Source organism: Cervus elaphus, chromosome 23 (genome assembly GCF_910594005.1).
Source record: "Cervus elaphus chromosome 23, mCerEla1.1, whole genome shotgun sequence".
NCBI classification, from domain to species: Eukaryota; Metazoa; Chordata; class Mammalia; order Artiodactyla; family Cervidae; genus Cervus; species Cervus elaphus.
The window spans coordinates 65,458,148-65,472,316 of NC_057837.1; the positions used below are offsets into that span (position 1 = coordinate 65,458,148).

The following is a 14,169-nucleotide window of genomic DNA, read 5'->3' on the forward strand; positions in this document are numbered from 1 at the left end:
GGAAGACCCAACACGGTACTGAGGTATAAAGAAACATCTGGGCACATTCCTAGACCAAACACAGTTCTTTTGCACAAAAGGGTCAAAACTGGGCACACGACTGTGAAGTCACTGAGGAAGACACCACTGATTTCAAGACAGAGGTACATTCATGAAGCTTTATTGCATCTGTTTCCCTCACCAGGATGAAGCAACCAGGCACTTGAACCTGCAGTCTTATTTACATTCTCAAGGTGACAAAGCTCAATAACTCTAGATGCCAAGCTGTTAAAGGCTCCCTTTTTATACCAATAGTGAAGATGCTTCTTAAGAAAAATTTAACCTTGTCAATGGCACGTGGTTCCCATAATTAAAACAGTTGCAAAGAGCATAAAGTGCAGCTGCCAAAAAGTAACAAAAGATGCAAACAAAAGAGATTCAAGTTGTTCCTCAGAGAGCACAATGATACACTCTGAGATGACAAACTTCCAGAGTAAAACAATCATGTAAATGGAGGAGTGGCAAAAATCAAACAATCTTTGCAGAGAAACGATACATTCTTGACCTTGGGCCTGGACACATGAAGTCTGAGGTGGAGGGTTCTCCCCACTGGACGTTTTGGAAGCACCGTGGCCAAAACAGACACGACCTGGTACCATGACCACTTTCTTTGGGCTTCTAGGAGCCCACTGTATTCACATCCCCATCACACAGCACTGTGGTGGGAGAGGAGCACGGTTTTAACTACTCTAGGAATTAGGGTCAACTCGATTATCTACTGGGGGTGGGAGGGGGTGACAGAGCAGAACAGCAGACATTGCAAACGCCTGTCACCCTAGTGTCAACAGAGGAGCACCTGGTTACACAGTGGACGGTGGCAGCACCCCCAAGATGCTGGGGGTGATCTGCTGCCCTGCGGTCTGACCTCCTCCCCGCTCCCTCTTGCTCTGACCCAGAGCCAAGGCTGGCTCCCCACACCTAGGCTGCCAGGGAGGCTTCTGTAAGGGCGTGGTGAAGTACAAGATGTCAGGGGCTCACAACTGCACTCCCCACGGCCCTGCCTCTGGCAGCCTCCAGACTTAGCTCTAACTCCAGACTCTGTTTAGCTCAGGAGCACTGCTCAACCACAGTGGTGGCTACTCCACTGCTGGAGGTAGAGACACAAAGGGGAACCTGGAATTCACTGGGTAAGTCACTTTGTCTCAGCATAGGCAGCCAGTCTTTGCCCTGAAACTCATCAAATGCACTGAACTGGCAAAAATTAAGTCCTAGCTCTGAGCAGCCTTGAGGACGGTTCCTATGATGGCCTCTGATCAGCACCCAAGCGAGAGGCAGAGGTCAGGGGGACGGGAGCTGCTTTCTCCAGGCTGGGCAGTGGTGGAACCCTCAGGGCATGGGCAGTGAGCACTCAGGAGAGAAAGAAACCCACATGGGCTGGAGCCACAGCTGACCCAGGGGACAGCCTGGTTTGGGGAGTCCCTCTGCTACTGGAGCTAGGGGGTCTCCTGTAAGGCAGTTTTATGTCCCATTTCGGAGGAGGCCAGCACCCTCAGATCTTTTCAACACATCAATCAGGCCTCTCATTGAAGAGCTGGAGCCCCTTCATGGCCCTCCTATACTGTTGACCCCAACCTGGCAGTTTATGGGGGGCTAAAAGGGTGAGGGGAGGTGCCTTTCACTAATGTTGCAATCCACTCAAGGAAAGCTAGCCTCAAATTCAGGGTGACGGGCACCTCCTCAGGGGGCTGGGGTTTCACATTCTGTTTTTAACCACGGCTGTTCATGACAACCCCAACTGCAAATTCCAGTGTGTGCCTTTGTCTTATTTCCAATTTTTTTAAAAAACACTATAATGTCATAAGAATTCAAAGTACTTAAAAAAGCTGTTAATTCTAAGAAAATAGACTGCTAAAGAAGAAAGACTTTGATTAATATTAAAAAGAGGCAAGGCTGTGCTTTCCATAGCTCATGTTAATAAGGTCTGCCTAATACCTGTTCCTCTAGATAAAAATGACTTAGTATGTGCGTACATTCAAGATATAAAATATAAAGCACTAGCTGTCACTCCATTTGTAGACCTCTGTGGCCAAATTCCCTAAATTAATTGTGCTGGGAGAGGAGGGAAAGGGGATGGGGAGGGGCTTTTTGTAAACAAAAAGTGCAGACATTCACAGCGAGTCATCTGAGAAAAGCTGGGTTTTGGCTTTGGACCCTTCCTGGATGCCAGCTGTATTCCACTCCAATTTCCGAGGTGTTATAAGCGGGGCTACAACGTCACCATCCTGTCAAAGAGAGAGTAACTAGGAATAGAGAAAAAAGCCAGTTCTCATGGTTTTGAGTGAATGTTACAGGCACACATATCTTCGTCCTGCAGACAGCCTGCTTCTGGGCAGACTTAATCTTGGGAAACCCCGGACAGTGTACATGCTTAATTAGAGACACACGATCCTGGGAAGGGACGAGACTTCAGAGCAAAAGCCACCACACCAGTTCTTTTCAAAGACGGCCAGAAGCAGCACGTGGCCTGGCTCGGTGACCCCGTCACTTCACGCAGCTTCCGGGGACGCACCTTGCCCTGGTTTTCCAGGGAAAGAGGGAATGTGCTAGATCCTTGCTGGACCCTCTTTCTTAGTCTCCCCTGCAACAAATGGCCCAGGTCTACTAGATGGCAAAAAGAGGGGAAGGTAGTGTGTACCTGTGGAGCTTGACCTTTGCTCCATAATCAAAGCTGTCACTTTGGCCTCAGCTCCCTAGACTCCACCCAAAACGAGGGCTGGTGTCGAAGTGAAGCGACACTACGACTGGAAATCAAAGAGTGTGAGAAGTTAGGCCCTCCAGCGCCTGACTCTATCCTGAACTGCTCTTGAACTCGTGGCTGCATGAGGGTACAGGACTGTCAGAGCCTTTACTGCACGAGGAGAGAAGGCTCGTGTAGAACACTGTGGGCCTCACATGCCTACTTGCTCTCAGATCCGCTCTCCACCTCCCTCTGCCCTGCTCTGTGTAACAGGAGCTGCTCTTGTGAACCACATCTCCCAGCTCCCCTGCCTACTGGCCTCTAGTCAGGTTGGGCTAGTGGGAGGCACTGGTGGGAGACTGGAAGAGAGGTGGGCAGAGAAGTCAAGGTGCTTCTCTTATGGGCCCTCTGGTCGGGTACAGTGGCCGTGACTGTTGTAAACACTGACTTGAACGTGTCACTTTTCTGCTTAAAACACCCCAATGGCTCCCACTGTTCTGGGGCTCCTGGCTTACAGGACTCTGCACAGAGCCCAGATCCCACCCCTAAATGCACCTCATTCTCTCTCACCTTCCGGTCCCCCACCCCCTTTACGCAGTTGACTCCTCATCCATCCTTCAGGTCTCAGCTTCCAAGCTCTTTTTAAAAAAATTAATTAATTTTTGGTTGCGCTGGGTCTTCATTGCTGCCCACGGGCTTTCTATACACGAGCAGGGTCTATACTCTAGTTGCAGTGTATGGGCTTCGCATTGTGGTGGCTTCTCTAGCTGTGGAGTGCGGGCTTGAGAGCATTGGCTCAGTAATTGTGGTACACGGGCTTACCTGCCCCATGGCACGTGAGATCCTCCCAGGCCAGGGATTGAACCCGTGTACCCTGCATTGGCAGGTGGATTCTTAACCACAGGATCACCAGGGAAGTCTTTCCAAGTCCTTCTTTAAATGAGTCTTTCCCAACCAACCAACTCTGGCATAAACCCTTCACCTTTTTGCTCCTCTGAGACTGTACACATTGCTCTGACCCCAAAGTACTTACGCACTACTGTGATTATTATTGACTCAAGTTTTTATTGTCCCCAACTAGAGTGAGACCCTCGGGAACTGTCTCAGGTACTGTTCCATCCCTGGTCCCGGACACAGGACCTGGGGGAACACTCATTCCCTGAATGAATGTATCTGGCTCTAGGGTCCAAACTGAGTGGCTGAACTTGAGTAGCCTCTTATCTCTCTGTTTCCAGTCTCTCCACGTGCCAGTCTATCTGTCGCTAGAGTCTTCCTTCCTCATCAGGGGCTTAGTCTCCTTAGAAGCTATAGTTCTTAAGATGGACATACTTCCTTATTCCCACAGGTCTAGCTAGAGATAAAAGCCCAGAAGTAAATAATAATTACAGCAGGGACTTCCAGGGTGGTACAATGGATAAGAATCTGCTTGCCAATACTGGGGACAGGGGTTCAATCCTTGGTCCAGGCAGGAAGATCCCACATGCCACGGAGCAACTAAACCCATGCACCACAACTACTGAGCCCGCGTCCTAGAGCCCGTGAGCCGCAACTACTGAGCCCATGCAGCACAAGCCTGTGCACCAAGAGCCTGCACTCCACAACAGAAGCCACTGCAATGAGAAGCCTGTGCACTGCGATGAAGAGCAGCCCCTGCTTACTGCAACTAGAGAAAGCCTGTGCACAGTGATGAAGGCCCAGTGCAGCCAAAAATAAATCAATAAAATTAAATAATACATAAATAAAATTGTTAAAAGAAAATAATTATAGCAGCATGGTAAGTCTTGAATACTCTCGGCAATTCCCTCCCCACTGTGCATAATAACTCTTTCGTAGCTGATTTTCAGTGCTTCTCCACAATCAAGCTGATTTTTTCTGATTCCCCTGTCACCTCAACAATAAGACTTTTCTCCTCCAGTCAGACCATAGCTTCATAGCTATGTCTTCATAGCTCCCAAACACACCCGATTTGTTCCAGTTTCAATTTTGTGTCGCTCTCATTTCTCTCTGCTACTCATCCAAACACAATCCAGCTTTTGGATCTAGAAGAATCCTCCTTCCTACCTGACAGCTCTCTCAACCCTGAATACTAAAAGACTTCCCTGTGTCCCTCCCTCTGGCATTTGACAAAGATCTGATATACTGGGCTATTCTTTCACATCTAACCTTTCATTTTTGTTTCCTTCAGCATCCAATGCTTGGGGAGAAAAGAAGGTAGGGTGCTGTGAGAGACAGTACTAGACCAGGAAGCAGAACACTGTTTCCGACCTACCTACCAATCATTTGTTCAATCAACAACTATCAATTGGTCATGTTCTCTGTGCCAGGCATCCACCATGTTGCAGGTCAATAAAGGACCATTTCAACAACATTCTCTATGGGATTGGCAACTAGTGAATTTAAATAGGTTACAAGTTTGGGAACACTGAGTTTACTCAGCATTGGGAAAGTGATTTTACTAATGAAGTGAGCAGGAATTAGCCAGGTTTAGGTAGGAAACAAAAGAATTACAGGCAGAAGAAATAGCTCTGAGGCACAAAGGACAGAAACTTGTCTGCTAGTTTTAGTAACACTGACGTCACTTGTAGTTTTACTGAGAGTAGATTTAATACAGGCTGAGACCTTGGAGATGTTGCAATACATGCAAAGTACAATAAAATGACTGGTGAAACTACCAGGCTGTAAAACAGATAGCTAGTGGGGAGCTGCCGTATAGCACAGGGAATTCAGCTCAGTGCTCTGTAATGACCTAGAGGGGTGCAATGGGGGTGAGTGGGAGGGAGGCTCCAGAAAGACAGGATTTATGTTTACATAGAGCTGATTCACGTTGTTATACAGCAGAAACTAACACAGCATGGTAAAGCAGTTATACTCCAATTTTAAAAATAATTAAATCAAAAGATTAAAAGGGAGGCTTAATGTGGAAAAACTTTTTTTCCTCCAAATCAAGTCAAATGACTATTATTTTCTTTCTGTTTTATATTGGGAGTACAGTTGATTAACAATGTTCTGTCAGTTTCAGGTGTACAACAAAGTCATTCAGTTATACATAAATATGTATCTATTCGTTTTCAAATTCCTTTCCCATTTAAGTTGTTACATAATACTGAGCAGAGTTCCCTGTGCTATACAGAAGGTCCTGCGTCTTTGCTGGTTATCCATCTCAAATATGGCAGTGTGTTCATGTCAACCCCAAACTCCCTAACTATTCCTGCCCACCCCCATCCTTCACCCATGGTAACCATAAGTTTGTTCTCTAAGTTTGTGAGTCTGTTTCTGTCTTATAAATAAGTTCATCAAACGACCATCATTTAAATGAGAACTTTTCAGAGGGAAGTAAACATTGCTTGTGGTTTTTACTTAAAAATTTCCGTGATGTATGCGAATAATAAGTCACCCACCTGTGGCTTGGTGAAGTCATTGATTAAACACCAATGGACGAAATGCTGTCGTGCAGCAAACAGAGTCTTTTCATCTGTCTTCTTACAGTAAACTCGAATCAGCTGCTCAGCAAATGTCCCTGGCAAAAACTGAGACACCTTTTTAAAGAAGGAAAGATTTCACTGTCACTTTAAATTTACACGCTGAAGAGAGATCAGCTGTTCCTAAGCTCCATGCTTGATGTGATATTAAACGCGCCATGTTGTTTTGGTATTTTATACCAATGATAATCCAAAGAAAAGAATTCAGGGTAACTGTCATACTGCAAGATGTCCCATAATTTTATGCCCATTAATAAAAGATAAAAGATTTGTATGATATAATTATATGAAGACTACAGACTCTCTCACAGAAGATATACAAATAAGCACATTTAACTTAGATGACTTCAACCATATATTCCTGTCCCACCAGACTTATAAATTACCTTCTAAACCAAAAAACAGAGCTTTCTTCAAGTTTAACAAATAGGAAAAACTGGCTGGTAAGATGGTCTAGTCTATGAAAATCAAGTATACTTTAATTTTAAAGATATGTTTCTGTTTCTTTTTTAAAAACTGTATACATTGACTTCAGAGCCTAACCTGCATGTTAAGATGCAACTTTACTACAAAGATTTGCCAAATGCTACTGTAAATAGTTACCTGGTCTCTAGTAATTATGATTGCCTTGCTGAGGTCACTCTTACAATAGAAGCGAACATGATCAATAGGATTCTTGTCTTCCATCCCATAATCCATGTTGATAACCTTAATACAAGCAATAAATGAGCGATCATGTACATAACAGCAATGAGAATTAAATTCAGGATTGTGAGGGTATCACAAGAAACGAAGCTAGGAGCCCTGGAGAAGTAGGAGCCCTGCTAGAGTGGCTCATAATTGAACAAAAGTAGGTCTGGTGCATGACCCATAGGGATTTGAAATCTGGGTAGGGTGAGGAGAGAGATTTTGTGCTTTCAACATAGGTAGGGTATAAAGTCAATATCCACTATGTGACAGACATGTCAGGCACTGTTGTGCAGAGATACAAGGACATTTGATAAAATCCCAGCCCCCACTGACCACATGGCCTAGACTAAGGTTCAGTTCAGTTCAGTCGCTCAGTTGTGTCTGACTCTTTGTGACCCCATGAACTGCAGCACGCCAGGCCTCCCTGTCCATCACCAACTCCCGGCATCCACCCAAACCCATGTCCATTGAGTTGGTGATGCCATCCAACCATCTCATCCTCTGTCGCCCCCTTCTCCTCCTGCCCTCAATCTTTCCCATCATCAGGGGCTTTTCAAATGAGTCAGCTCTTCACATCAGGTGGCCAAAGTATTGGAGTTTCAGCTTCAAGATCAGTCCTTCCAATGAACACCCAGGACTGACCTCCTTTTGGATGGACTGGTTGGATCTCCTTGCAGTCCAAGGGACTCTCAAGAATCTTCTCCAACACCACAGTTCAAAAGCATCAATTCTTCGGCACTCAGCTTTCTTTATAGTCCAACTCTCACATCCATACATGACCACTGGAAAAACCATAGCCTTGACTAGATGGACCTTTGTTGGCAAAGTAATGTCTCTGCCTTTTAATATGCTGTCTAGGTTGGTCATAACTTTCCTTTCAAGGAGTAAGCGTCTTTTAATTTCATGGCTGCAGTCACCATCTGCAGTAATTTTGGAGCCCAGAAAAATAAAGTCAGCCACTGTTTCCCCATCTATTTGCCATGAAGTGATGGGACCGGATGCCATGATCTTAGACTAAGGTAGAACAAATAATTATAAAAGTAATTACTGGGGAAAAAAAAAAGTAACTATTGGGAATTCCCTGACGGTACAGTGGTTAGGACTTGGCGGTCTCACTGCCAGGGGCCTGGGTTTGATCCCTGGAGTTTGATCCCCGGAGTTTGATCTGAAGACTAAGATCCTGCAAGCTGTATGGTGGTGTGGCCAAAAAATTTTAAAAAACAAAAGAGCTACTAAGGAAAAGCAAATGGTGCTGTGAAACTTTGTGACCTGAGAACCTAGTAGTCTGGGGCTCCTATGCAGTGACTGAAAATATTCTCCTGGGAAAGTGATTTTACTAATAAAGTGAGCAGGAATTAACCAGGCTTAGGTAGGAAAGAAAAGAATTCTAGGCAGAAGAAACAGCTCTGAGGCACAAAGGACAGAAACTTGTCTGCTAGTTTTAGTAACACTGAAGTCACTGGTGGCCTTAGTGAGTAGTTTTAATACCAGCTTAGACCTTGGAGATAATGCAATACATGCAAAGTACAATAAGATGATTGGTAATAAAACGAGTAGAGCTGTATATGATGGTGGCAGAAAAGCGGTTCAGAAGTAGACGAAAATGGACTTCTCTAATGGTCCACTGGTTAAGGCTCCATACTTCCATTGCAGGGGCACAGGTTTGGTCCCTGGTGGGGGAAGTAAGATCCCGCATGCCACATGGCATGGTTTAAAACAAACAACAATGAAGCAAAAAAGAAGTCGAGAAATAAAAGAGAGAAGACAAGTCTTAGAAGTTTGGTTGTTAAGAGAGGCAAGAGGGGAGACTATGGAGTGGACTGTGGTACCCAGGAAAGGTAAGGGGACAAGCTGGAAGAAAGGAAGAAGACAATAAACTGGAGTTCCCAATGAGCTAGGAACAAGAAAGTAAGGAAGAAAGGGGTTTGTGGACAGAGATGGGATGCTTAAATTAGTGAATTTTAGAGGAAGGGCATTTTTCAATGTCAACAAGGTTCAGAGTGCATAATGTGCTGAGTGTGCTGGCTGAGGTGGAGGGGATAAGGTCATTGAGGACAAGGATAAGGAGATCAGAGCTGGCATTATGGGACTATGAAGCCACTAAAGATGATGGCAGGAACTAGAGTGAGTGGAAGGCTCTATACCATGCCAAAATCTTCAACCAAGAGGACAGGAGCTGGTTTAAGGATGGCAGTCTCAGAGGAATGGGGATATTGCATGGGGTCTGGAGATGGTAGTAGGGGACAAAAGGACTGATGACCAGGAAGATCTCCTGACCCTAAAAAATGTGCTTTTCCTGAAAGAGCTGCAGGGGAATAAGGTTCTCAGGGGATAGCAGGTTACATGCAACAAAGGCAAAGAGATAGTGAAGAGGCTGAAGATACAGGTGCATTAATTATGGAATGGAAATTCCTAAGGGCTTCATGGACAGGTTCCGGACAAGGGAAGAGACTGGAAATGAAATAACAGGAAGAAATAGAGTAATGTGGCGAGGATAGTGCAAAAAAAAAAAAAGAACAGATGATAAGACTTATCCTGTGAGTGGTGACAGAAGAAAACCAGTATATGAGCTTTGGTGGCAATGCTCCCTGTGAGAACTGTGGACATCTGAGATTCAGCCGTGGTCCAGAAGTGAGCCCGGCGTCGGCAGTACCTGGCTGGCCCTCCTGTTCTGTGGGGTCCACGGGCTCTGAGAGCTGCATCCCTCTGATGTGAGGGAGAACTGCTTAGTCCTCTCCATGATCCTGGGGCTGGTGCTGTCACAGGCCTCCGTGTAGTGCCATGTGCGAGAGACCTGATACAGCCTTGACATTTTTACCGATCGTGATAAGGCATGAATACTAATCAAATTTTCATCAATTTTACAAGTGCTCCTAGCTCTTAGGTATTTATTTCCTTGGCTTTAAAATTGGAATAAATGGTAATCCTCATTTTCTCTACAATGTACTGTAAATTCCTCCTTTAAGCAGATTTGAGGAAATCTGCAGTTATTCTTCCAGAGGGGAATGTTATAGTAGTTGGAGATCCCATTCTTAAAGGGCTCTCGGGCTCAGTAGGTGTGGCCTGTGGACTCGGTAGTTGTGGCGCACAGGCTTAGCTGCCCTGTGGCATGTGGACTCTTCCTGGAGCAGAGATCGAACCAGTGTCCGCTGCACTGGCAGGCAAATTCTTAACTACTGGAGCACCTAGGAAGTCCCAGAGATTTTTAACCAAGGACTCAAGAGTAAAAAGTAGCTACAGACCAACAACTACATATTTTTAATTCTAACTAGTAAATTATGTCTTACAGCCCATTAGATAACCATAAAATTACTAGTCGCAGTCTTAAAAGGAGTCACGCATAGTAAAATAGACCACATAAATTTATCACACCGTAAAACTAAAAGTGGAATGCGAATACATGATAAGACATGTAGCTAGCAATTTTACTTGCTTTCTCAGAATATAGAAGGGCTTTACCCATCTTAAAATGGATAGTTATTTTTTCTGATTATAAAACTCTTATACCACACTCACTATAAGAAAGTGTCACCTGCAATTCTACCACCCAGATAGAAATAATGTTAATATATCCATGATTTTTCAGTGTGTTCACTGTATACACACGTGTATATAAATTTAAAGATGCAAAAATAAAATAATTCTGTATGTACTTTTTGCACTTATTATAAACATCTTTCCATGTTAAAAACAACTTTTAATGCTTGCATTATTACACTGACATATACACTTTCCCTCAAATTTCACACTATAATAATGCCACAATAAATATATTTGTGTTTTTGTGCAAAACTGATTATCTCCTTAGGACAAACCTCCAGACTGAAATTGCCAGGTCAGTTAAAACTGACCCAAGTTTGATCTTTTGTGTCAATTTATACTTCCATTACCACGTATTTTTATTATCACAAAATCTTAAAAAAATTTTTTTATCTTATATATCTGAGAATCAAAAAACTCATTGTATCAATTTGCCTACAGGTTAATAAGAAAGTTAAACTTCTTTTCATGTCTACTGGCCATGTGTATGTCATCTTCAATGCATGAGGCCACCTGGATGGAGATGAACTGGGAAGTGGGGGACTACTAGGAGCAATGCTCTGCCCTGAGGGCAAGGACAGACACGTGCAAACCCAGGGGTAACATTTCGGAGAGGGAAGTCTTTCAGAGCCTCAGGAAGTCAGGATGTGAGATCCCTTTATTCTGATGGAACTTCACCTAATGAAACAGGAACCTGAAGCCTGATCTGCTGATCTAAGGCACTTGAACATATAGCCAAGGAAATAGAAAGGGGGTTCAAGGGCAAAGAATGGTTATAGAAAGATTGCCCTTCACTCAAAGATGCGTCAGCAAGAAGATAAGAATTGAGAGGCTTATGGAAAAAGTACACAGGGAAGACTGTCCTGAGATTTCAGGAGTAGAACTCTGAAAAGAATTTCTTATGAGAGAACAGAAGAAAATGTTAGAAAGTCATTCGGCATTCTCATAGGATATAAGAAGACACTACATTCTCTATGAAAATAGGAGTCAAAAAGTCTTAACTTTTTCCTTTGTGTGTGTGTGCTATTAAAAAATTATTGGTATGTATTACTTTTTTTTTTTACATACCTTGGCCTAGTTGTTTTCCCTACTTTATTCAGTTGAAATCTGAATTTTGCAATAAGGAGTTCATGATCTGAGCCACAGTCAGCTCCTGGTCTTGTTTTTGCTGATCGTATAGAGCTTCTCCATCTTCGGCTGCAAAGAGGATAATCAATCTGATCTGGGTATTGACCGTCTGGTAATGTTCATGTGTAGAGTCATCTCTTGTGTTATTGGTAGAGGGTGTTTGCTATGACCGGTGTGTTTTCTTGGCAAAACTCTGTTAGCCTTTGCCCTGCTTCATTTTGTACTCCAAAACCAAACTGCCTATTACCCCAGGTATCTTCCTGTTTTTGCATTCCAGTCCCCTATGATGAAAAGGACATCTTTTTCTGGTGTTAGTTCTAGAAGGTCTTGTAGATCTTCATAGAACTGTTCAAATTCAGCTTCTTTGGCATTAATGGTTGGGGCATAGACTTAGATTACTGTAAAATTGAATGGTTTGCCTTGGAAACAAACTGAGATCATTCTGTTGTTTTTGAGATTGCACCCAAGTACTGCTTTTCAGACTCTTTTGTTGACTATGAGGACTACTCCATTTCTTCTAAGGGATTCTTGCCCACAGTAGTATATATAATGGTCCTCTGAATTAAATTCATCCATTTTAGTCCACTGATTCCTAAAATGTCGATGTTCACTCTTGTCATCTCCTGTTTGACCACTTCCAATTTACTTTGATTCATGGTCCTAACATTCCACATTCCTATGCAATATTGTTCTTTACAGCATTGGACTTTACTTTCACCACCAGACACATCCATAACTGGGCGTTGTTTCCACTTTGACTAAGCCTCTTATTCCTTCTGAAGTTATATCTCTGCTCTTCTCCAGTAGCATATTGGGCACCTACCAACCTGGGGAGTTCAATTTTCAGTGTCATATCTTTTTGCCTTTTCATACAGTTCTTAAGGCAAGAATGCTGAAGTGGTTTGCCATTCCCTTCTCCAGTGGACCCCCTGATGTGAAGAGCCCACTCATTAGAAAAGGCCCTGATGCTGGGAAAGATTGAAGGCAGGAGGAGAAGGGGACAACAGAAGACAAGATGGTTGGATTGCATCACCAACTCAATGGACGTGAGTTTGAGCAAGCCCTGGGAGATAGGGAAGGACGGGGAAGCCTGGCATGCTGCAGTTCATGGGGTCACGACTGAGCAACTGAACAACAACAATTACTTTTTTGATCAAGAAAACATTCAAAAATCACTATATACAATGCTCTATTAATAACATGACCACAATTACATAAAAATATTGACAATATTGACATAAAAATATGTCAAAGAAAATTTTGTTCATTGTTGTTTAGTCCCCCAGTTGTGCCCGACTCTTTTGCGACCCCACGGACTGTTAGCCCAGCCTGCCAGGCCCCTCTATCCATGGAATTTCCCAGGCAAGAATACTGGAGTTGGCTGTCATTTTAAAAATCTGCCTAATGTTAGTTTCTTCTGTGATATCATAGGTGATTCTCTTCTATCCATCTTTTTTCTGTATTTTCCAGATTTTCTATAATGACCAGGTAGGTACTACTGTTATAACAGGGGTGGTAGTGATGCTTTACCTTAAATAAATTCTTTGTGTAGCATGTTATTGAGCTAACTACTTACATCCACTATCACGTCTTCAGCCTTCAGTTCAGCTTCTAGCTGTACATCACTGGGTTTAGCACTGGCGACCTCTTCCGGAAGGTGTTCGTAGTCTTCCTGGAAAAGACAAGGCTCCTCATGTTAGAACTCCAGTTCTTCATCCTACAGTGTTTGTGCCACGAACAGGGTTCTTCTCTAAAAATGGCACTTTACCAAGAAATGTAGATAGAGATTTCCCTAACAAATTATACCCATGCTACCTTTTAATCAAATCACAATAGTGTGATTTTCATAACAGAATTTCACATTGAAAGAAATGAGGCATTAACCTATTAGTAAAACAAGAAGTAGTAAAGTGTGACCTAAGGAAGTATTGTGTAGCAGGGTGTGGTTATCAGCATAGCTTGTGTTACAGGTTTTTTGACAAAGATAAGACCCTTCAACAAGCAGGAGAGAGAACTAATGACTGAACTAAGGAAGGCAGGCAAGCACTGTCTGGGAGAAAGTGATAAACTGTGAAAGAAGGAAGTAGTTAAAAAGCAGGTCCTTAAAGTCTCAAAGAAGCTCATGCAGAGGCCTTATTATGAGGCCCCTTTTCCATTACATTCATTTTCTGGTCTTTGGATCTAGACAAAATTTGAGGCCCTCTCTCACTTCCGAGTTGAGAAAGTAAAGGTTTGGAATAAATAAGGCTTGACTTTGAATCCTAGCTCACTTAGTGTGCTTCTGTAGGCAAGTTATTTAATCTTTCCCAAGCCTCAGTCTGTCTGCAAGATAGGTCTCAAGAGACTGATGTGAAGATTCAATGAGAACATATTAATATAAAGGGCTTATTATACAGCTGTGGTATTGTGATGGGAATGGTTTCCTGTTGTGGGGACAGAGGACTTTTCAACTTACCTTTTGAATTCTTTGTTTCTTGGGCTGAGTCTCACCCACAAACTTGTATAGATTACGGGATTCAATTTTCTTTAAAATTGTTCGTGCAGCATCCAATCTGGGATCAGTGGAGTATAAGATCTCCAGAAAAATGTTATCTGCCAATTTGATGAAATTTCAGT

The 14,169-nt window shown here is 43.3% G+C and overlaps 1 protein-coding gene across 1 annotated transcript in view; it reads right to left on the minus strand.

Moving 5' to 3' along the window:
* Window positions 1–144: 144 nt before the first annotated feature.
* The window catches only part of SAMHD1 (SAM and HD domain containing deoxynucleoside triphosphate triphosphohydrolase 1), a 54,380-nt gene continuing 40,355 nt past the window's right edge, over window positions 145–14,169 (minus strand). The window contains exons 12-16 of the mRNA XM_043884395.1: window positions 14,009–14,145; window positions 13,130–13,225; window positions 6,799–6,903; window positions 6,115–6,252; window positions 145–2,261 (exon numbers count right to left, since the gene is read on the minus strand). Of these exons, the coding sequence (XP_043740330.1) occupies window positions 2,148–2,261; window positions 6,115–6,252; window positions 6,799–6,903; window positions 13,130–13,225; window positions 14,009–14,145 (590 nt within the window). The 3' untranslated portion in view covers window positions 145–2,147. The remainder of the gene's footprint in view (window positions 2,262–6,114; window positions 6,253–6,798; window positions 6,904–13,129; window positions 13,226–14,008; window positions 14,146–14,169) is intronic.